Here is a 22,455-nt window from a genome sequence, read left to right as displayed (position 1 = left end):
GCCCTGCTGTTTTTCAAGATATACCGTAATAAGGCCTTATTACAATGCATTGTCTGGAAAAATGAAAAGATATCCTGGTAAGACTTGCAGTATTATGCATGCATGTCATAAAAAGGAACTATGGAACTATGACTTTGCACAATTTGATGAAATGCTAAATATTTATGTGTGAAGTCCAGGCCATATCATGGAATGTAGTACTGTCACCCTGCACAGAGCATGAGTTCCAGTTGCCTCTGTAGTCTGTACCATCATTGTAGGCCAGCATGTGCTGTATGTTACTACCGGTACCATTCTGTATCTGCACCATGTTGCCCATATCATTTATATATATTTAATGTAACTGACTAATAGTGATTTTGGTAAGTGGTGAGCTTTTGAACTCATTCACCAGGATACTGTATTCCAAGAGGGCAGGGCTTGTTATGCAAACACATTCCTTATATGGACCAATCACAACACAGGTCACATGTAAAATAACGCAGAGACAGCGTATCTGGCTCTCTGATTGGTCGGCAGAGCCATCTTGACGTTGCGAGAAGCCAAAAGCACCCACCCTATCTGCAGTACAACACTTGGTCTAAATAATACAAAAGCTCTATCAAAATTGCTTTTCTAAGTACAGATATCACCCGGATCTGGTGTGGGGGGAAAGGATCCCCTACACATCATGTTAAACCATGTCGATACAGCCCACAACCAGAGAGTCTGATGACAGTGGATTAAAATGGGAACAAAGACAGTAAACAAGCCTAAGCATGGTTCGATCTCCCCTGTCACAAAACAATGACAGATAACAAACAATGAACTTTAAAGAGATCAAAAATAGCTTACCAAATTTTCGTATGTTCTTGGGTGCTCATTTCCCTGCCAGTCCAATCTCCTAGGTAAAAGCTGTCGAAACAGGGGCTCGGTTAGCTGAGTAATAGCAGCGACTGCGCAAAAATAGTAAGAGCTACAAATGAAGTTAGTAAAACGTGTGATGTCAAACAAGTGAGACGTTCAGAGGGGCATTAAAAGTCCACGGAGCCAAACAAGTTTATGCTCCCGACACTCCGACCCGGCGATAGCTTTAGCACATAACACCACACCACACGTAGCCGACACATAGTCCGGGAAATACACACCTGATATTCCTCTATTTCGCTTGCTAGAACCTGTAATAGATAGCAAATAATGTTTTAGATGAGATGGTTTGTATTGATCAACTAGTCAAAAAAATGCGAAGCGCAAGACATCGTAGTCAGACACACGCCAGCTCACCTCAGCCGCTCTTCGACAGGGACCCGTTGTTAGAAAACGAGAGATCAAGTAATACAGCTCTGCGAACGAATAGAGGGGAACATTATAAAAACACATGGATATCAATGAACCCGACCCATGATATCGGGTGGACCATATCGCTGTAAATGGAGCTATCAATTAGATAACTTATGCGCCTTACCCGACTCAAGGAGCGAAATGTTCCGATTTTTGGCCATTGAATCGGCCGTGATTTGGTGGGTGAACAAATTTCGTCTAACTTTAAGACTCCGGCGAGTATGATATATTTATTTAATTTCAGTTGCACAGCTGTGACCCCCTCCACGGTTGCTCCCGCTTTCTATTCAGCCTGTTTGCAGTCGCCATTGGAAGGATGAGGCCTCAGCAATACTCGTTACTTCCGCCACAGCAGAGGAAACAGGGGGTGGGGAAGAAGAAGCAGAGAACGCTTTCTTCTCTCTCTCTCTCTCTCTCTCTCTCTCTCTCTGCTACAACAAAGACACAGCGTGCTGCTGTCTTTACATTTATTTTACAATTGTAACCCGAATGAGTCGATAATATTTTTACTCGCTGACTCTGAACAGACTTTACACAACATAAAACACGTGTAGACGATCTCCATTTATCCACCAAGGTCGAGCGATCTGTAGATGACGTAATACGTTATGATTGCCAGACAATGTTCTATGAATCTGACTTTTTGTATCCTAAAAGTATGCTATCTTATTGTCCATATTAGCATATTTTCTAAATAGTTTACAATGCATAGCGGGTCCAAATACAATACAAAGTCTGTCGGCCCGTACTTTAATTGTAAACCAATCTCTCAAGAACATTATTTGATGGTGCCCCTGCCTCATACATTTAGCTAGCCCCTGGACCAGGGCTAACATTTAGCGAGAAGGCTGAAACTTGATTGATTTGGGACACAGCATATCATGTGGCCAAATACGGCCCGAGGGCCAGATCGGCCCTTGGACGGTGGCTGCCTGGCTGGACCATCTTCTCAACACGACTTCCTCAATGGAAAATAATAGTAGGCTATTCAAATAAAAACTAAAAGGCAGCTGATTTCAAATGGCAATACAAATGTATAATTTGAGTCCATATACTTTCATTCCACTGATGCAGGTACTTGTATGCAATGCATGCAAATGTAAGCCTACTAACACCCTAAAACAGCCTACTTGAGTCCATTTACGGATGCAGTGCACATGGTGTCTCAGACAACTGGTAAGATATGAGTAATTCATAATACACGAGTAAGACGCGCAAACGCGGGAAGCGAACGCAGCTCGTACATATTTGGGTTTTGGACGTATAGCTGCTTTGGGGACTCCTTATATGGTGCCCCTTTTGTGCCCATATATGGAGCTGAGTGGACCTGGCCCCTTTTGTGCCCATATATGGAGCTGAGTGAACACACTCCATATTTGGATAGCGGGACAGACACACAGACAGACAGACATGATCTGCTAGGTCTCATAGTAAGTGCTCACTGCGTTCGCAATTAATGGATTGTTTTCTGTACAGTATTTTCATTGTGACCTCAGAGAGTGTATAGCCTACACCAGAGTGACACATAGGGCCTACAGCTGTACAAATAATAATAATTATTACTAAAAACTACAACATGACGTCACGAGCCGCGGTGAAGAGCAAACCACCGCCCCAGCCCTTCTCTCTGTTTTTACTCACCACCGCTTATTTCAGCTCCGGTGGTCACCTCACCACCGAAAATCCAGACTATGTAGGGTGGCAGCGGAGGCAGTGTCTTGAGTGTACAGGGTTTGATGAGGGCCCAGGTTAGCCTGGCTAATAAGCCAGACGTGAATCAGCCGTTTGCAAAAGAATTGCCTGGCTTATTAGCCAGGCCCAGGTACTGCCGGGCCTTAATTTTCGGGCCTGTTGAGAACTCTTGTTTTCGCCGACTGCCAGGCGCGGCTACACTAATAACTTTGCGGAGAGCCCTTCTAGACTTTGAATGGACAAGTATCAGTCAAAAGGGAGACATCGAAGAGGAAGGATGGGTGGGGTAGCCTACAGTATCAACATATGGAATGTTAGAACAGGTCAGGTCCATATATGGATATATCTAAGGGTTTGAGGTTTGAGGTCAGATAGAGTTGCTGGCCGGCTCCATATAGTGTATGCAGATATAGGTGAGTCTTCTCCATGTATGGCTTTCCAGGGTTTGATGAGGTCAGTGTCGTGATCTTCATAATTTATATGGAGATGGCCACATATTATGGTGGTGTGATGTCACGAGGCGTGACCATATATGGAGGCGTGATATCACGAGTCGTAACCATATATGGAGGCGTGATGTCACAAGGCGTGATGTCACGAGGCGTGACCATATACAGTATGGAGGCATGACCGACCGACTGACGGGAAATGCAGGTTTTCATAGTAAACTGCGACCTATGGTTACAAATATTAATAACTAGATAAAGTGCCCCTCGGGGCACAGGTCTCCACCAGGGCAGGTGGAGCTATAATAGGCCAATGTGAAAAGGGTGCCATTTCTTCTTATGCCTTGGATGACAATTGGATGATTTGAGGCATTTTGTTCCAATGTGAAAAGGGTGGGATATATTCCTCAGCCTAGTAAAAGTCTGAAAGATTTCATGTAAATTGCACGCTGTGTTCATGGTTTGAGGATTTTTGTTAAAAACGGGCCAATCCTATACAAACTTTGAAAGCCAATGTTAGCCAATTCTGATGGAATATCAAATATCGGACAGATCCATCTTGAACACATATAGAGATTTTTGGACAGAATCTGGAGGAGTAATATAAAAAAAAAATTGGGGCAGAGGTTCATGTTGGCATCCAGGGAGTGTGTGTACAAAATTTGGCACACACACTCAGAGATTCAGAGATTAGCTGGTAACAGACGGTCGAACGGACAGACGCGCACACACACACACACACACACACACACACACACACGTAGGACGGACGGACGGACGGACGGGCGGAGTGCAAAACATACTCTCTCCCCATGCCTTTGGCCTGGTGGAGACAAACATACTCTCTCCCCATGCCTTCGGCCTGGTGGAGACAATAATGGAGTGCAGTTTTAACAGGGTCAATTCTAGCCAGCCCCATAGGGTGGGAAGGACTAATGGTAAATGGTGCATTTACGGTATATAGCACCTTTATCCAAGGCGCTCTAGACTGTGCATTACATTCACCCATTCATTCAAATAACAGTTTTTTGTGGAAGTGGTGATGCCAGTGGTGAGTGCACCCGCTCTACTTGGGCACAAGCTACTTGTGTGCAAGGTGGCATCTCATTCTGAAGAAGAGAGTGCATTTCTAGTTATATATTCATCCAGATACTCACCTTTTAAGTCCTGTTGACACTACTTATTCACTGTTAATAATATGCATCCATTCATGTACAGTAGGCTACTCATTGGCAATATAATTGTTAGGCCTATTCATGCTTCTATCCCTCTGATACAAGTCAGCAAGTGCAACACACTATTTTGGCCATGCACCCCCTAGCTGTTACCTCCCCCACATGGAAATGAAAAATATGAACATATATTTTTTATATATGACATATTATTTGAAATTGGCTGCCTGCATATGTCACATTAGAGACATATATTTTCTATATCCACATATGGTATGTGCATATTTCCACATATATGCACATATATATGGCATATATTCTGCATATACTAATATGTTCATATATTGAAAATAAATCCATAGCACCACCATTAGCCTTTTCATGTCACGCACCCCCTAGAAAGCACTCGTGCACCGCAGGGGGTGCACGCACCACAGTTTGGGTACCCCTGCTATAGTTGATACTTGCATGTACAAATTATATTTGACACCAAATCTGTTAGTACAATACATACACCAACATTATTATGGTTTATTATGGTTAGTTTTAGGTTATACTGATGGCTGTGTCCTATGTCTCTCTTCCACTCAAAATTGATGCACACACATTGATGTGAAGCGACGAGTGACGATTTATTGAAGAAGGCCTTCATGGCCTGGGCTTCACACCCCTCAAGTCCCAGCAGGGCAAAAGCATCAATCTCAGTCCGTTCTTATAGTTGTTCAACTTCACTCTAACAAAGATGTCGTCTTTGAATGGTCATATATGTGCAGGCATCTTAGACTTATTTTACAATTTGTCAGAGAGACACATACCGTCCTGCACGCCATTCAATTTAGGACAATATACTGTAAATGTGACATACTCAGCACACCTGTATGCACACAATGAAGTTGTGGCTTGTTTCAAAGGCAATGTAATCACTGTTCATACGGTGGCAAGTTTACATGCATTATTTAATTTACCACAAATTAGACTGACTTTATGACATGCGTATGGCACATATCAAAATGTGTGTGCAGCTTGCAAATCCTGACAACATAAAAACTGTATAGGAAAGGGCTTGTTTTTCTACTATGTTTATAATGTGGAATGGGTGACCTGAAGCATTCAGTTGATTATAACTCTGTTGTTAGGTCTGAGGCCTCCGTAAAGAGCTGGCTGAATAGCAGCCTTTATATTATAATGTATTTGTATGAAATCATACTATATATATTTGATTGTATTGAGCTGTATTGAGCGCACACACACACACACACACACACACACACACACACACACACACACACACACACACACACACACACACACACACACACGCGCGTCGCACACAGTTACTTTAGGACCACAATGTAAATAATCTCTCAGGCTTTTTGTGTTTACGTATCTATACATCATACATTTAAATTAAGCATGTGATTTTGTGTCAATAAAGAAATCAATCAAGTGAAAGCACAGAAATAGAACAAGGACAATGTCCTTTAATGTAATGTGCATTACATGCAAAGATTATCAACTGCAATGCAACACTGACGAGGTGGCATTTCAGTCTGGAGCCTTGGCTTGTGCCAGCATATTGCACGCCTGCAATTAACAAGTAGCGGTTCATCCCAAGAAAATAATCAATACAAGAAAGGACTGAGGAGTGCTGGTGAATGTTAGGCGGGATGTTTCTACTCTGCAGCATCATGATCTTTCTGCTCAGTTCCATTTCCTTTCTCTCGGCCTCTTCCTTTACTGTTGCTGGGGCCTTCACTTGAAAAAGAAATAATTCAAATATTTTTTTGAATTCATTTTAATAATTTTAACAAGATTAGGTAAAAACCTAGACTGGTCATAGGAACACAATAACAAGTTATTCTTTAACTTTGGGTTATCCTAAACATTTTCATTCAATATGTACTAGCTATTTGTCACAGTTTGATTTGTTATGTCAAAACTGTTTTAAACATAGGGTTTAAAGCACAGATTGTTCGGATCTGTCGAATATTTTCGTGTGTGAAGTGAAAGGGCTCAAGTCACTTTTTATTTGATCAAGTTGAGTCTAAAGTCTCGTGTCCACACCTCTGGACACGAACATTGCCATTTTTATCTTTTTTTTTATTAATTCCAATGAATGTTTCATGTATAACATGATTATTATTACCTGTTTTTCTACATGTGTGCAGAAGTGGTTCTCAAGTACGTTTTTGACTGTTGACCCCTGTGGCCCTATGGCCAGGCTATGGCCTGCGATCCCCCTCCTTCATGACTCACCAAGTAAATGCACTGAACAAACCTGCACGCACACACACACACACACACACACACACACATGCGTGCATACACACCGGATACCGGAGAACTCTCCAGTCGCCACGGCGAAAATTCTTCATCACTGTCTTCATCGTTATGCTAACATGCTGTCTTCATCAGTGTAGTATGTCAAACTCACAGATGTTATAGTTCATTTCCAAAGAGATCAAATTATTATGTGCAATTAAATGGTCAGCTAGATAATGATAAAAAGGTGAGTATGTGAATACCAATGATAAGTATAGGCCTACCATTTCAGGATATTGTTTACTAATGAATTGCATTGTTTTTGGTACTTTGGTGTTTAAACTTTAGCATTCCTACTTTCTCTAGTGTTAACTCTAAACAACTATCCTCTCTCTCTCAATTCAATGCAATTTAAAATTCACTAAATCGCAAGTTGGTAAACTGGCAAGTTCTCCGGATACCTACATACCGACTGAGAATGCTATACTAAATAAAATAACTATATTAGTTCATTATGGCTTTAATTGTAGGCCTAGGTACATTTTCTAAAATAGAGGTTTTGATAAGAGTATAAAAGGTACTTTTTTCCCGGAAAGGAAAAATATTCTCTATGAAGGTTTTCTCTTGGCAATATCGGTAGAGGGCGCAGTGGAGTAACAAAAAGTACCTTTTATACGTTTGGTGGGGGGCTCAGAGTGCGTCCACTAAGAAAAGAAGTCTTTCTAAACCACAACCCGCCTTTGTATTGGTGAGTAGCAAAAACGTTATTTTTATTAACGCTAAAAAAGAGAGGCTGGTCTGCATTTATGCAAGCCCGGCCGGAAGTCATCGGTAACATAGCTTTAAATGCAACAGCCTTAGAGCTATGGACCAGAGCTAGGGCAGCTGCAATTTGGAAAAAATGTTTGAACCCCCTATATTTCTATAGCCTACTGTAGGCCTACATGTTTTCCCTTTTTTCAAACCGTATGTATGATTTATTTTTTTGCATAGGTTTTTAAGTGTTGTGATGAATTAGTGCTTTTTCTGTTTTTATCCTCTTTTTTGTATTGACCTGTACTTTACTTGAACTGTACCCATTCTGCAAAGTGTTAAGACATTTTTCAATCAATCGATCAGCCTGATTGGCTGATTGATTGATAAATGTCTTAACACTTACATTACTGAAACTGTTACAGTGTAACAGATAGGCTACAGGAAGAGTGCATAGGCACTGGGCACCTCGCAGGGGTCATGGGTGGGCCTACTACATTACCTGACATGGAGCGAAATGTTTGAATTGAATCGGCTGTGATTTGGTAGGTGAACAAATTTCGTTTAAATCGGACACCGAATTAACATAATGAAATAGGCTACCGGTATGTTTAATATGCGATAAGGCGAGTAGTATGGCTGCAACTAACCTCCGCTCCACGGTTGGCGATATTCGGTTAGCCCGCACGATTGCTCCCCCTTTCTATTCAGCCTCAGAAATACTGTTTACTTCCGCCACAGCAAAGGAAACGGGGGGTGGGGATTCTGGGGAAGTAGGCTTTCTTCTCCCTCTGCTACAACAAAGACAAAGCGAGCTGCCGTCTTCACATTTATTTTACCATGTTGTAACCCAAGCGAGTCCAAAACCAAGTACACTGTACACAGCTAATTATTAGACGATCCCCCTTTATCCAGCAATGTTGAGCGCTGTAGATTATGACACGTTATTGACAATGTTCTATCAACCTTGACTGTAGCAATACAAGTTATAAAGCAAAAAGGTACTATGAGGGTGAGACCTATAACTATTGTCTATAAATTAAGTATTAGTTTAAATGTTACACCTGGGTCAATAGAAATGTATTCACTGACAACCCTGGACTTTTTCCTCTTTAGTCATGTTCAGCTCATGCCGTTTACATTTTTAATAAAACCACAAGGAAAGGTATCTTAAAATAGTCCTTACCACGGTGTACGTTTACTTTGTAATGAAAACACAACAAATTGAAATTCCATCCATTTTAATTGGCATTTTATACCAGTCATAACACAGATACAGCTACAAAAAAAAACTGAGAAAACTGTACAATGGTAAATAAATCCTAAGACCACAACAGATGTCCGGCAACTTCTGGCATTATATTCACTTATGAGGTGAAATCACAGTAATTTGATTATCAGCATCCATGGACAAGCTACAACCAGCATGATTAACAATGTAATGCATGTTGTTTTTAGCCTGGCCAAAGAACACATACCCATTTAACCATCCTCACAATGTACCGTCACATACTGCATTTGAAATCAATGAAATAATGGAAGAGAAGAAACCCTTACTTCACAGCAGCTATACAAATAGTATTTCAATGTTTTTGCCAAACAGAAAGCAATACACAAAGCGCAGATGGGCCTGACAAGATTCCAGTACTAGTGAGTGTGATGATTAAATAGGACAGTGAATTCTAGAACAAATTGCATGAAGAATAAATGACATAACATAGAGCACAGCTTTAACAGTCAACAACTGTACTAACCCTCCCCCCCCCATCATAAACAAATGAGTATTAGAGTGTATAAAACCCCCAAACAATTCAGGATACAGATACAGTCCCTCATAGCCTCTGGAATGTTTCAGGCAACTCTCCCAGCTTAACAACAAATTCCTGATATAGGCATGATTGAATGTCATGCAGATAGCTGCGACCTGCACCCTCCCTCTTAAAAAAAAATGCAACAGAACTCATAATAACCAAAACCTTCCCTTCAAACAATGTGAAGCCATGAGATACAATGCAATCTTTCTCAATTGTATTTTTTATTTTTGTATATTTTTTTTGTATTTTAAAAATGTGTTTCTACAATCATGCCACTAAAAACCTTGCTGATTTTTTCTTAAGAAAATAGTCGATAAAAAATATCCTCTGCATTATACAAGAAAGGAGGTACAGGGAGCACTGGTGAATAGGTTAGGGGGACGCTTCTACTCTGCTGCTTCATCATCATCTTTCTGATCAGCTTCATCTTCCTTTCCATCTACTTCCTCCTCCTCATCCTCCTCTTCCTCCTCCTCTGCTGCTGCAGGAGTCTCCTGGAGAATAGAGAAAGAGTTGAATAAATAGTTCACTAAAATAAAATCTATATACATATTATTTAGTTATGATGAAACTGAAATTTCAGCATGATCTGTGTGAAATAATTGATCTACAATACCTCCTCCGCCTCAGCCTCTGCTTCAGCTTCTGGTTCAGATTTTCCATTTTCTGCTGGGGCCTCCTCTTCCTTTTCAACCTCAGGCTCTTCTTCTTTCTTCTCCTCTGGCTTGGCCTTTTCTACGACTTCCTTCGTCTTTTTGGGTGCCTTCACAGGTGCCTTCTGTGGCTAAAACCCGAAACACACAACCATAAGATACACGATAGGCCTTCATGCAATAGACGGCAAAAAAGAATGTGCATGTCTAACACCCCTAGTGGTGAAACTCAACACTGTCTTACTTTTGCCTTGGCCTTGGTCTCTGGCACTGGTTTCTGCACAAATAAAGATCAGATCAGATTAAGTCAAATTACAACCAAAACAATCTCAATAATTTTCCTCAATTTACACAGAAAACAACATGGGCTTTGCTGAACTTACCGCAGATAACCGCTGCGATCTTCTCTTTGGCTAGAAGACAAAACAGAACAAAATGTTCATTTAGTTAACCAACAAAAATATATTGAAGCAGTATAGCAATGTGCAAACAATATTTTGTGAGCTTAAAAAATACTAACCTCCTCCTCAACTTCATTACTCTGTGGAAGAGACAAGAATAAGTTAGAACAACAAACCCATATTCATGAGTGAGCAAAAGTGGGTGTGTAATACTAGAGGGGGATGGGCACACATGCTGTGCCCCCCACACCCCACAAGTTAAAGGAGGAATTATGTAACGTCGATGTGGGGGAGGGGAATCTGTGACATAACCAACAGGGGGGGGGACGTAGTTATAATTGTTAGCGCCAAATTCGCCCAGTGTAATGTAAGAATTATAGTAAATAAGTTCTGATATAATGTAAATGTTATTCGAAAGTTACTCTAGCCCTACTGCATGCACAGGAGGGAAAATGCTGCCCCGCCCCCACGTGCTTTCTCCATTCACCAACACAGTGAACACACGGATATGTGTTCCAGTCAGAGACTTCAAGATAGAAACACAACCAGTCTACGTCAACACAGACTTTATTCCCGCCATTACCCGCAATTACTATCCCCACAAGGATAATGTGTGATATACGTATATCGACGGTTAACTATGCGAAAATACCTTTCTCAGCACCCGTGGCGAGTAAAAACAAAAACGCACAAAACGGCTTCCCGTCTTATCAGTCCCCCAAGTTCACCCCTATACTTTGTTTAAGGACACGAACGTCGAAATGTACCATGGCCAGGGTTTTTCAGGGACACAAAGCCGTCGAAGTATGGTGCCAAATGGTTTAGGAACATGCATCGGCTGCCATGACACTCAAAATAAAAGACCTCTCCCCCCATAATGGTGTCGCGCTTTAGACTTGACACGGGCCAAAAAGTGGACGATGTGGCTTCCCGTTATATCGACCGTACTCGTACAAACATGCAAGTTAAAACTAGCTCGTTAAAACACGATTAATGTCCATACGCAGCCCTATTTCGCACGGCGCCATGCAACGTTACATGGCTTGGTGGTTACACCCCTTTGTCTGATCTCATTGAGAAGCCTAATTAGCCATTTGCGCCAGAGAATCTGATAACGATAAAAAAACGACCAGAAACGCACAAAACTCAACACAAAGTGAAGAAACAACCATATAGTATTATGTAACGCAATGCAAACCGGTTCAATGATTAGCGTCCCCTCTGCACTAAGTAAAAAGGCGCCACTTCCATATCAACAGGGTAGACCCTAAACACAACCAACGTGCTACAACACCACACATTCCAACCTAATTCTTAAGCTTACATGCACATAAATTATAATAAAGTACTTGTTATACAAAGTAAACAAGCGCAGTTAAGAAAAACTAAAAGTAAACAATACAACTAAACATGTGAAATTATCAATTGTAACATTATCTTAACAAATTGTGCACATTTCCACTTACTCTGCTGTTCCTTTTCGGCATGGTGTCTTTAGTTTGTGTGTTGGTCGAACGGACAAAGAAAACAACTGGCAGGCAGCAGCTCGAACTATACAGTGAGACAAACGTGAGAGAGACAGAGAGCTATACTCGGTGTCACCCCGCTCAGTGAGTCTATACCTTGGTGGGAACACACTGTAACTTACGAACATAAATGTTCCATCAGTAGCAGAACTAGCTCAAACCGGATTGGATCCCCCTCTGTATATTGTATTCCTGATCCTAACCAACCTCACGGGCAGGAAGCAGCAAGTCCCGCCCCTGATCCCACTGATTGGCTCTGAGCTCTAGGCAACACATTTTTAAACCATAGCAAGCTATATGTGTGGTCGGCTCGGTGTGTCAATCAACCCTACAGCAGACCCCCCTTAACACGCATACACTACACTCTCATTTTTCAGAATTTTCACAATCAATCATGGATTTCAGATTTGTTTTTGTTTGGTGATATTCAGTTTAATAACTTTCAAACAACACTAATCCATTTCCACTGCATACTCTGTTCAAAACATGCATTTAACATAAAATGTTTATTTGTTTATCATACATTTTGCAAGTACCACTTGCATACTTGTGATTATTCCAATAATAATAATATTCTTAATAGATTTCCCAGAAATGTCACTTGTATCCCTCCATTCTGACTAGTTAAAGAGCACCCGGCACACAGGCGGGCAGGCAGTTGCGGGAACAGAAATGTTGACGACTAGTGAAAAGAAAACATGGCGGCTGGTTGCGCTTGGTTTTTGGTGTTGGGCTCTGTCTTTCTATGCAATCTAATGAAAACACTATTACCAACCATATCATCCTTCGTAAGTAGGGGCTTCTGATTAATTTGTCGTTGAATCAATGAAATGTGCATTCACATTGTAGGTTTTATGAATGCGTGTCAACGTAGTTTGATGTCTCTAAAGCCATGCAAGCAGTCTAGCTGCCTAGCCTATAGCCTTCTAGTAAACACAGGCCAATGGCTACTTGGCCATCCTGGCTAGCTTCAAACAATGTAACCATAGAGGGTGTGGTTTCGTAAGAACAACATTTTTGTACTGTTTGTGCACTATTCGCCTTGCATAGTTTTTGCTTCTGTTGGCGACATTATTTCCTATATTAACGTATGCTAAGATAGCTAAACAAATAGCTGTATATCGTGAAGCTTTGCACTTTGCAGACCAACAGCATGACAGTGGCCCCGTGATGAAAACTGCAGCAGTTTCATGTATGGCTTGTTTGAACACACTTCTGGTCTTCAGTCAACCATTAAGGAACGCATGGATATGATTGTACTTACACAAAGCCTATATGATCGTTATCAAAGCTGTTGGTCAGTGCTAGGCTGTAGTTTTTTACAGGTTACTGTGTTCTTTTCAAGCTGTCCAAGATCTTCCAAAAGGATGCTGAGCAAGAGAGTGAGATGAGGGCTGAGATACAGGAGATGAAGAAGGAACACTCTTCAATAAGCATGATGGATGAGTTTGCTAGATATGCCAGATTAGAGCGCAAAATCAACAAGATGACAGACAAGCTGAAGACACATGGTAAGATACCATGCTGCCAAAAATTCAGTACACACACTTTTATTTTAACCTGAGGTGAAGGCACAAGGTAATACAATGTCGGGCCACTAGAAGTGAATGGTGGGTAAAAGCCAGCCCTTGCTGGGGCCTCCTTTTCAAAACTTGTAGCGCTTAGCTGCCAGACATAAATCTGTGCTATTCACACCTTCGATGGATGGCACTGTTAGTGTGTTCTGTGCTTTCGCCCATGGCAGATTAGCATGTTAAAAACAGCAAGTGTGGGAAATGGCAGGTGGGTTTTGGATAACAGGCTGTTTTCATTGGGGGGAGGGGGAAACTGGTGCCTGTTGCCGTCCCTCATACTCAACTACTGCATTGTGCTATACACACAGGAAGTAACCCACCAGAGCTTCATAATTGGTGTTAAACGTCATCCAGCTAACAGCGCAAAGTTAGTTGTACTATGTTGAACCATGTGTTCATAGTTACTTTTACCCCAGAACCAATAATATAATATAAGGCCAAATATGTAGTCAATTTTAAGATGATTCACAGCATGTATATGACCTATATGTACAGCCCCTTATGGCCCCCTATATGGTTCCTCAAGTTTGTGAAAAACCCGCCATTTCTCTGTAGCCACACACTCACTTGCTCCTCCCAAACAGCTGTCTCTCACTTTCTCCTACTGTGTCCAACAAGGGTGAATATGGCACAGTCTGGAATGAAAAGCATTTTACTGTATATGCAATATGTGACATGCATGGGCATAATGGGTATTTGTCTGTTGGAGCTCCTCCCTTGCTATATACCATACAAAGAGTGTACTATAGTCTGATGCTTGTCAAGTGATCTTATGGTTATGACTGAGGAACATATAAATGGGGAATTCACTGTATAAATGTCATGTGTGTAATTCATATTCAAAGTATTAAAAACACAAAGTCACCATAACAATTCATTGAATGTATTGCTTTTTCCAGTTCAGTCAAGAACAGCACAACAATCTAAAATGAAATGGGTGGTGAATATAGTCTTTCATATACTGCAGGTAAGTGGAAAACTTAGGTAGGCTATTTCAATGTAAACCACATGACATACATAAATAAAGCTGGTTCAGTTTAATTTGTTATCTGGATGTTTCCTATTTATGCTTGAAGCATTATAACATGTTCAGCTCATATTAGAGTACACTGTTTCAATGATAACTAATTAACTATATATATGAGCAATTGAGCATCTACCTACTGTATGTTTCTTCCCCATTCCTTGCTCTGTGCACGTGCAGTATATTATACAGTGTATATTATGCAATGTATAATATACTACAATGTATAATATACTGCACATGCACAGGGATTATTACTGTATAATATACACAGTAAGTAAAGTTGTCACTCTGAAAAAGAGTCCTGTTCTTCTTATTGTCAGGCTGCTGTGATGATTTCGCTGATCTGGAAGTATTATGCTGACCCGGTGACGGTGGTGCCCAGTAGATGGATAGCGCCAGTGGAACGACTTGTGGCTTTCCCAACAGGAATAGCAGGTGGGCCAGAGTCCTGACAACGTTTTCATGCCGAGCTGGCCTAAAATGTATGCTAATCAGTAGGGCCGGTTGGGCCTTGGGCTCCTGAAAACAAAAAATATATATAATGTTTTTTATAATAATGAAAATAATAATTCTGTTCTGTCTACTTGTGTATTCATCTACTATGAAGATGGTGCTGACTGGCATTTCACTTTTATAGAGTTCTCAGAAGTTTGAGAACTCTAGACCAGTGTAGACACTGAACAGAAATTAAATGACAGATATTGACAAGATTGCATTTCATTCCATCAATATGGAATTGTCATTGTACAGATTCAAACAGAAATGGTTGCAGATTATATAGTGTCTTTCTCCTACATATCAAGCAACTCATTTACTTCAGTCTAACTAAGTCACCTTTCTTTTTTTATTTTAGGTGGAGTGGGAATCACATGCTGGTTAGTGGTGTGCAACAAAGTAGTTACACTTGGTCTGCATGCATTCAGCTAGGTGTCCCAATGCAATGGTTATCATTTTATTCAATAGCATTCCATTCCCAGAAGAAATATTTGCAGTACAGTATGATGCTTCATTGAAATAAAAAACAAAAACATAGCTTAAACTTTGTCACGCCCAAGTTTACAGATGTAAAAGAGTGACATTATTTTCCAAGAAATTGTAGTTGCATAAATATTTACAAGCGAGACAAAAACAAAACAATATCAAATGTAGACATAAGGTGTGTTCTCAAAATGTAAATAAAGGAGTTCCTCAGGTTCTTGGACAAGAGGCATCATGTGGTGGAATGTAATATATTCACACTGTTATAAATATCTGGTACATATGTTTTTATTTACTGGTCTGGTACACACTTGTTTTTTTAATGCGGTATGATAGTACATGATCTCTGTGGCTTATGCACAAATGGCCATATTATCTGAACTTCACTGTTTTGTGATAATTGCATATTTCTTTTGCATATTTTTGTTGTTGTATGTGTTGATTTGAAATTGGATTTTTAAATGATTGTGTACGTAAATAATAAAGAGAATCACTCAATCATTGGGGAAAAAACACTATTGTACATTGTTAAATATTATTTATATAAATAATAATGAAATGTTACATCTAGTGTTTCAGGCAGCTGATTAGGCTGGCTACATTCATATGGCTACAACTTACAAGCCAATTCTGTTTGTTTGCCCTCAGGCTTATCTGTCTAACCCTCAATTTCAAACCGCTTGTTCATCAGGTTACTCCTGGTTTACTGTTTAGATAAAACACTGCTATGTGTAACGATCCCCCCCCGGCAAACATTTTATCAATTCTCATCAACACTGTGTTGTGCCCTCTTGCACATGCAGTATTTCACAGAGTTGGCACTTTGCGTATATGGAAATGCACATGTCATCTCCATCACCTTCATCTTGTTGTGGTTTGTCATCTACAAAATCCTCTGGATCTGGATATTCAGTAGCAAATAACTCCAAATGTTGCGTTCAAAAGTGAGACGATGCAGTCTACCACTCGTCAATGGAAGCCAGCGTCATGATGCATGTACAGTAGCTGCTCCAAATCGACACCGCATCTTTGCATTGTTTCATCTGCCCGTGTGAACGCACCATAACTGTCATTGACCTAAAATGAAAAGAGATAATCTGGAAAGAAATCTATGAAGTCTTTGAGTTAAGGAAATTCATCCATTTAAGCGATCTTGGTTGTATCTTTTATCTTGTTAAATTAAAGATGACACTCAGCCAGAGGCCACTAAAGTGAAAACTAATTTGATCATCATGCACATCATGGAAGTATAATACAAATACAATTGGATTTTTCAGTTATGTCTGTACCTTTTTGTTCTGTTTGGAAATCTGCAGAAGTAAAAATTGTGTCCCCTTACTAAAAAAGTAGGCCTACATGTACTGTAAAACAAATAGGAGTGTGGTGTCATTGTCTTAACCATTCGATGAATTATGAGCATAATGGCCACTGTGTGACTATGTTCATTTGTTGTCCCTGTGCCTGAGAGATATGTCACATCAAACCCCAACCTCTACCCATCCTACTCCAATGTGTATAATTTGCTGAAAATGCGCCTCCATGGTCCCTTAATAAATGATGTGGCTTCACTGTGCATCCTCTTGGTTTTCCTTGTCAGATCAGCAGTGACCTTCAGCCTGCCTTTGAGTCACATCTCTGTCCAAAAGGTTGTGCACTGGTTGAGTAGCCTCTGGTAGTCAGGCTCTTGCATCGGACTGACTTGCAACCTTGTTGCTGTGCTTAGGACTACAAGTGCAAGAGAGAGGAGCCAGTCAAAAGTGTGAAATAAGTATTAACATCCACTATTTGGAAGAACAAAAAATATATTTATTGACAATAGATGATAGTGAGGCTGGCCTTTTAAAAACAAAGTAGGATTCAAGGTTATGCTTTATTTATTATATCTTGTGTAGCCTACAGCAGGTATAAGGCTTGCTTCAGACAATGCAGTAAAGTAATGTAAGTCCATGGCTGAAGCTGATCCTGTGTTTAGAGAAAGTGTGGGATCAATGTCAAACAATTTATCCAAAATAGATCTTAGTATTTTGGAAGTTTTCATATTCAGACAATGCAGTAATGTAAAGTAATGTAAGTCCATGGCTGAAGTTTTCATATTTCATCTGCATTAAGAATGGGTAGAAATTATCATCAAACAGGTGTTAAGGAGATTATTGTGTTAATAGATTCATTGGAAAATGTACAGTCAATGTAGCTAAGAAATACACACTTGTATTGTCTCTAGCCTACCCACTTTACCCAGAGAGAATATAGTCCCAAAATGAAGCTTTCATTTCTGGCGTACGTGTAAGGGCTGGTGTCAACGCAAATCATGTATGTAACTGTAACCCAGCAGCAGTGATCTTGAATAGATTGTGAAAGACAATAAGGGCAAAGAACATAATGTGCCAAAGATCCCGCCAAGGCATTTTTGTGAGTCTTGGAAGTGCTGCAGTGCCATCCTGTGGCAATGCTGGGTCTGTCTCAGTTTGTTTTCAGTGGTGGCCTTTCACAGCTGCTGTTGTATAGCCCCCACACCTGGCTGCTTAGCTCCTTGATGCAGTCGCAGCAGTCCAGTGCCTGTGCACAAACTGGGGGCTTGATTGATGGAACAGCAGGGCTTTGCGGATTGTTGCATAGTAGGGTTTTGTCTGCCTGACACTTGGTATGGTTCCTAGTCAGACAGGGTAAAAAATATTAACGTATGAATATGTGTGAAGGGTTTAAATGTGATGCAGAGGATGGGACATTGTGCATTTGTTTGTTTAACTGTATGTAATGTGTTTTTGTTCTGTATTTATGGACATTTCCTGATGTTTCTTCGAAGATTTTGTTTTGTATAATTTTGTGCTGCCATGGGGTTGTGGGGGGGGGGGGATATATGTGAAGAATTGCTTTGAAATGACTATGTTGTTGTAAAAGTAAAATAAAATAAAATGAGTGTGCTGTGTGCAGGAGAAATACACAGATTCATCCTTAGGATTAAGTTTTATCCCAGCTCATAGCCAAGTGCTACATAGCTTAATACATAATGTTTTATTTACAAAAAACACTGGCACACTGCTAAAATAAAATGGGAAGAAGGTATTGGACTAGGGTGAAATTAAGTTATTCTCGTCATCTCATGAATACATTATTCTTAGGTTTACAATAACTAGTTTTGTCTTTTATTTGCTTGTCTTTGATCCTGTTTTTTCTTAAAACGCGTCCGTTTCTCCAGATAGACTGCTGCTGTGTGTTCATTATACATAAAAAGTGAATAAGAAACTATACTCAAGAGAGTGAGGATATTCATTTTTTCAGGTTCCAGAGGCGTTCCCACTGGGTCTCCTCCCAGTGGGACATGCATCAAGGACCTCCCTAGGGAGACGCTCAAGAGGCATATTAACCAAACCTAACCGAGAGACTCTCGTGTGACTGAACTTCTCATCCTATATCTAAGGGAGATGTCAGCCATCTCATTTTGGACGCTCGTATCCGCAACCTTATTCTTTTGGTCATGACCCACACTTCATAACCACAGGTGAGAGTAGGAACGAAGATTGCTCGGTAGACAGAGAGCTTTGCCTTCAGGATCAACTCTCTTTTCGTCACAACAGTGTGGTACAGTGACTGCAATACCGCCCCTGCCACTCAGATTATCTCGCTAATGTCCTCCTCCGTCCTCCCCTCACTCATGAACAAGACCCAGAGATACTTAAACTCCTTCACCTAGAGTAATGTCTCATTCCCTACTTGGACAGCACAATCCATCGGTTTCCTGCTGAGAACCATGGCCTCAGATTTGGAGATGCTGATCCTCATCCCAGCCGCCATACACTTGACTGCGAACTGGTCCAGTGAGAGCTGAAGGTCTTGGCCCGATGGTGCTAGCAGGACCACATCTGCAAAAAGCAGTGAAGCAACCCTTAGCTCACCGAGCCATGTACCCTCTCCGCCACGACTTCGCCTCGAGATCCTGTCCATGAAAATCCTAAACAGGATAGGTGACGATGCGCAGGCCCTAGCAAAGGCCAACCGCCACCGGAAACAAATCCGACTTACTCCCGAGCACACGAACACAGCTCTCGCTTTGGGTGTACAGAGATTAGATGGCCCTCAACAAGGTCATCCAGTCTCTGTCATTTTGGTGAAAAAAAAGGCCTATAGGCAAATAGGAATATACAGCCTATATCCAGGCTCATGTTTCAAAATGTTGCCACTGCCAGTAAAAGATGAACAGTAGTCCGGCAGCCAACAGGCTTCTTTTGTTTAAAATGGGAAGTTTGGTATATACCGGTAGTCTTTATTATTGGCCTAAAATATTGTCTATATTCATGATTCCACTTTCTGACCTGAAATTTATTTTATAGGGGTTTATATAACTCTGTATTTCAAAAATACACTACTGGAATTTTCTTGGGCTCTGAAATGTAGTTTTCTACAACTTTTATTATTGAAATGTAAATATGTAATCCGTAGGCCTAGTGTAGGAAAATTGTTGCAACAAAAAAGTTCTATGAGAAATTTGTAAAATGACCCAATTAAAAGTAATTTTACTATTGGCCACCTGGTTAATCAGCCTTTGGCTACAGCTGATAAATACCTCACTTCACATTTGGCAATTCTTTTCAGCAGGTGACATCATTATATCCAGACAGGATCTAAAGACCATACATGAGGAGGCAGATGAAATAGTTGTTGCACTGGCTATCTATGCAGCAACTGAGGAGGGAAAGCGTGTTTTAGTTGTTGCAGATGACACTGATGCTGCTGTATCACTACTACAGCCAATCAATCACTGTCCCCATCACATTAATTCTGACCAACCAAGAAAGAGCCCTCATTGACATAGGAGCTGCTACAGTAAAGAAAAACTTGGAGAACTATGCCTTGGACTATCAGCTCATGCTGTGACTGGATGTGACCAAGTTACAATGCACCATGGAATAGGCAAGGGAAAAATGTGGAAAACTGTTCAATGTGCCAAGTGCAGCCTAGGTTTGCTTTGGGATATAATGATGTCGCAAATAATTATACATTATTGAAATTGAAAACTATTATTTCAACTTGGGAGAGTCCATTTGGATGTGTATTGTCGGGCTTTGGAGACCGAACTAGGCATATGAATTAATTTGGAGCGTATTCTGCACTCCGCAGGCACACGCTGTTGTTTCTTGCTGCTGCTGGCTGTACAGGCTGCTATAGTAGCGCTGGCCCGTGGTTGGTTTGAAGTTATATCAAGTGACGTGCGAACATTGCAAATGTGTCAAATAACTAGTATGCTCATTGCTCTGCACTGTCTGTCTGCAGTCTGCTTTGCTGCCAGGGATATTTGCCCCTCCCCTTCCCTTCCCATTGGCTAGACTAGGCAACGTTGCCGTTGCTTGTCGTCCCATTGGCTAGAAGCAGCCAATCACGTCACCACGTCAGTATGACTAGCTGATGATGATGTTGTTTACATAATTAGCAGTACAGGTCTAGTCTGAGTAAGCGCACAACGTTTGACCTCCTGGGCAACACTGACCCCTAATGGTGTTTTCGCAAAACATGTTCAAGAGGCTGGTGTTTTTTTCCCCTGAATTTTTGTTAGGCTACAGAAACAGACATTTTCCCAGTGCAAGTTGTGCAACAGTACAACTTTAATATGTAATGTGATTATTATGCACCGAGCAATTTGTTAGGGAAGCTGGAAGTACCTTCACTAAAAACGCCGGGACAACGCTCCACACGTCCCAAACTCTTCTCCCTTCTGGCTCCAAAACTATGGAATGCACTGCCCATCACAATCAGAACTACAGCCTCACTCCCAATCTTCCGCGGTAGTCTGAAAACCCACCTTTTCAGACTCCATCATGGCCCGTAGCACTCGCCCTAGCCCCTTAAAGGCTCATTCATATAGGGCCGATTCATACTCTATTTTACCACTGTTCCGGCGCTGTAGTGTCGAAATGATTTTGGCTTGTCAGAAATTTTCAGTAGCACCGAGGAGCCGACTTTAGGACCCCCCCCCCCCCCCCCCGAACCTCAAATGACGTCAAATTGTAGGCTCTACAGCGCCGAACCGACTTTTATTCGGCTCTAAAATAGGAGTATGAATCAGCCCTTCATACTCCTATTTTACCGCTGTTTCGGCGCTGTAGTGCCGAAAATATTTCGGCTTGTCAGAAATTTTCAGTAGCACCGAAGAGACGACTTTAAGGGCCGATTCATACTCCTGTTTCGGCGCTGTAGTGCCGAAATGATTTCGGCTCGTCAGAAATTTTCAGTAGCACCGAAGAGCCGACTTTAGGACGGTACCCGCCCCCCCGAACCTCAAATGACGTCAAATTGTAGGCTCTACAGAGCCGAACCGACTTTTATTCGGCTCTAAAATAGGAGTATGAATCGGCCCTAAGTCTGGATTTTCGGTGGTGAGGTGACCACCGGAGCTGAAATAATGTTGAGTGGTGGTGAGTAAAAACAGAGAGAGGGGCTGGTTTGCTCTTCACCGCGGCTCGTGACGTCATGTTGTAGTTCGGTGGTCACCTCACCACCGAAAATTCAGACTATGTAGCTGATGACCCTGCAGCTGGTATTTAGGTAGGCCTACTGGCTGAAGTGGGCCTGACGGAAGCGGCCCGTGGCTTCCAAAGCACCAGGTATGCGGTCAGGTGAAAGCCTGGCTCAGGGAGGAGGACGTCCCTGCCATGCAGAGCATGTGAGCAAGGGGCAAGGCCAGGATGGCTCTCAGCTGAAACCCTACAGCTGGCGCTTAGGCACCGTCGGAGGTGCGTCAGGCAGAAATGCCCTGCAGGTACCAACATCTGCCTGTCATGTAAATTAGCCTTTAGATAGCAACAGACTTAAATGCTCATACATAGTCTGGATTTTCGGTGGTTA

At 41.4% G+C, this 22,455-nt stretch overlaps 3 protein-coding genes across 5 annotated transcripts in view; 1 reads left to right on the top strand and 2 right to left on the bottom strand.

Moving 5' to 3' along the window:
* brwd1 (bromodomain and WD repeat domain containing 1) overlaps positions 1-1,633 on the bottom strand; it is a 32,871-nt gene extending 31,238 nt beyond the window's left edge. For all 3 annotated transcript variants that reach the window (XM_080771915.1, XM_080771916.1, XM_080771917.1), the window contains exons 1-4: positions 1,445-1,633; positions 1,264-1,322; positions 1,128-1,157; positions 835-894 (exon numbers count right to left, since the gene is read on the bottom strand). In XM_080771915.1, coding sequence (XP_080628041.1) covers positions 835-894; positions 1,128-1,157; positions 1,264-1,322; positions 1,445-1,481 — 186 coding nt within the window. In that variant the 5' untranslated portion in view covers positions 1,482-1,633. The remainder of the gene's footprint in view (positions 1-834; positions 895-1,127; positions 1,158-1,263; positions 1,323-1,444) is intronic.
* Positions 1,634-8,869: 7,236 nt separating this feature from the next.
* hmgn1a (high mobility group nucleosome binding domain 1a) lies at positions 8,870-12,211 on the bottom strand. Its single transcript, XM_080771870.1, has 6 exons — positions 11,980-12,211; positions 10,633-10,653; positions 10,496-10,525; positions 10,357-10,389; positions 10,076-10,243; positions 8,870-9,953 (listed from the first exon to the last, which is right to left on the bottom strand). Exons 1-6 carry the CDS (start codon positions 11,998-12,000, stop codon positions 9,846-9,848), a joined length of 381 nt encoding a protein of 126 aa, XP_080627996.1. The 5' UTR covers positions 12,001-12,211; the 3' UTR covers positions 8,870-9,845.
* A 456-nt stretch (positions 12,212-12,667) lies between these two features.
* Positions 12,668-16,134, top strand: get1 (guided entry of tail-anchored proteins factor 1). Its single transcript, XM_080772797.1, has 5 exons — positions 12,668-12,827; positions 13,385-13,550; positions 14,513-14,580; positions 14,961-15,075; positions 15,494-16,134. The coding sequence occupies exons 1-5, from the start codon at positions 12,738-12,740 to the stop codon at positions 15,565-15,567; spliced, it is 513 nt and encodes a 170-aa protein (XP_080628923.1). The 5' UTR covers positions 12,668-12,737; the 3' UTR covers positions 15,568-16,134.
* The last annotated feature ends 6,321 nt before the right edge of the window (positions 16,135-22,455 follow it).

This window comes from Protomyctophum bolini (genome assembly GCF_963924005.1).
Source record: "Protomyctophum bolini genome assembly, chromosome: 9".
In the NCBI taxonomy this organism is placed as follows: domain Eukaryota; kingdom Metazoa; phylum Chordata; class Actinopteri; order Myctophiformes; family Myctophidae; genus Protomyctophum; species Protomyctophum bolini.
Note: the sequence above shows the minus strand (reverse complement) of the source record. Positions and strands in the feature narration are given on the sequence as shown.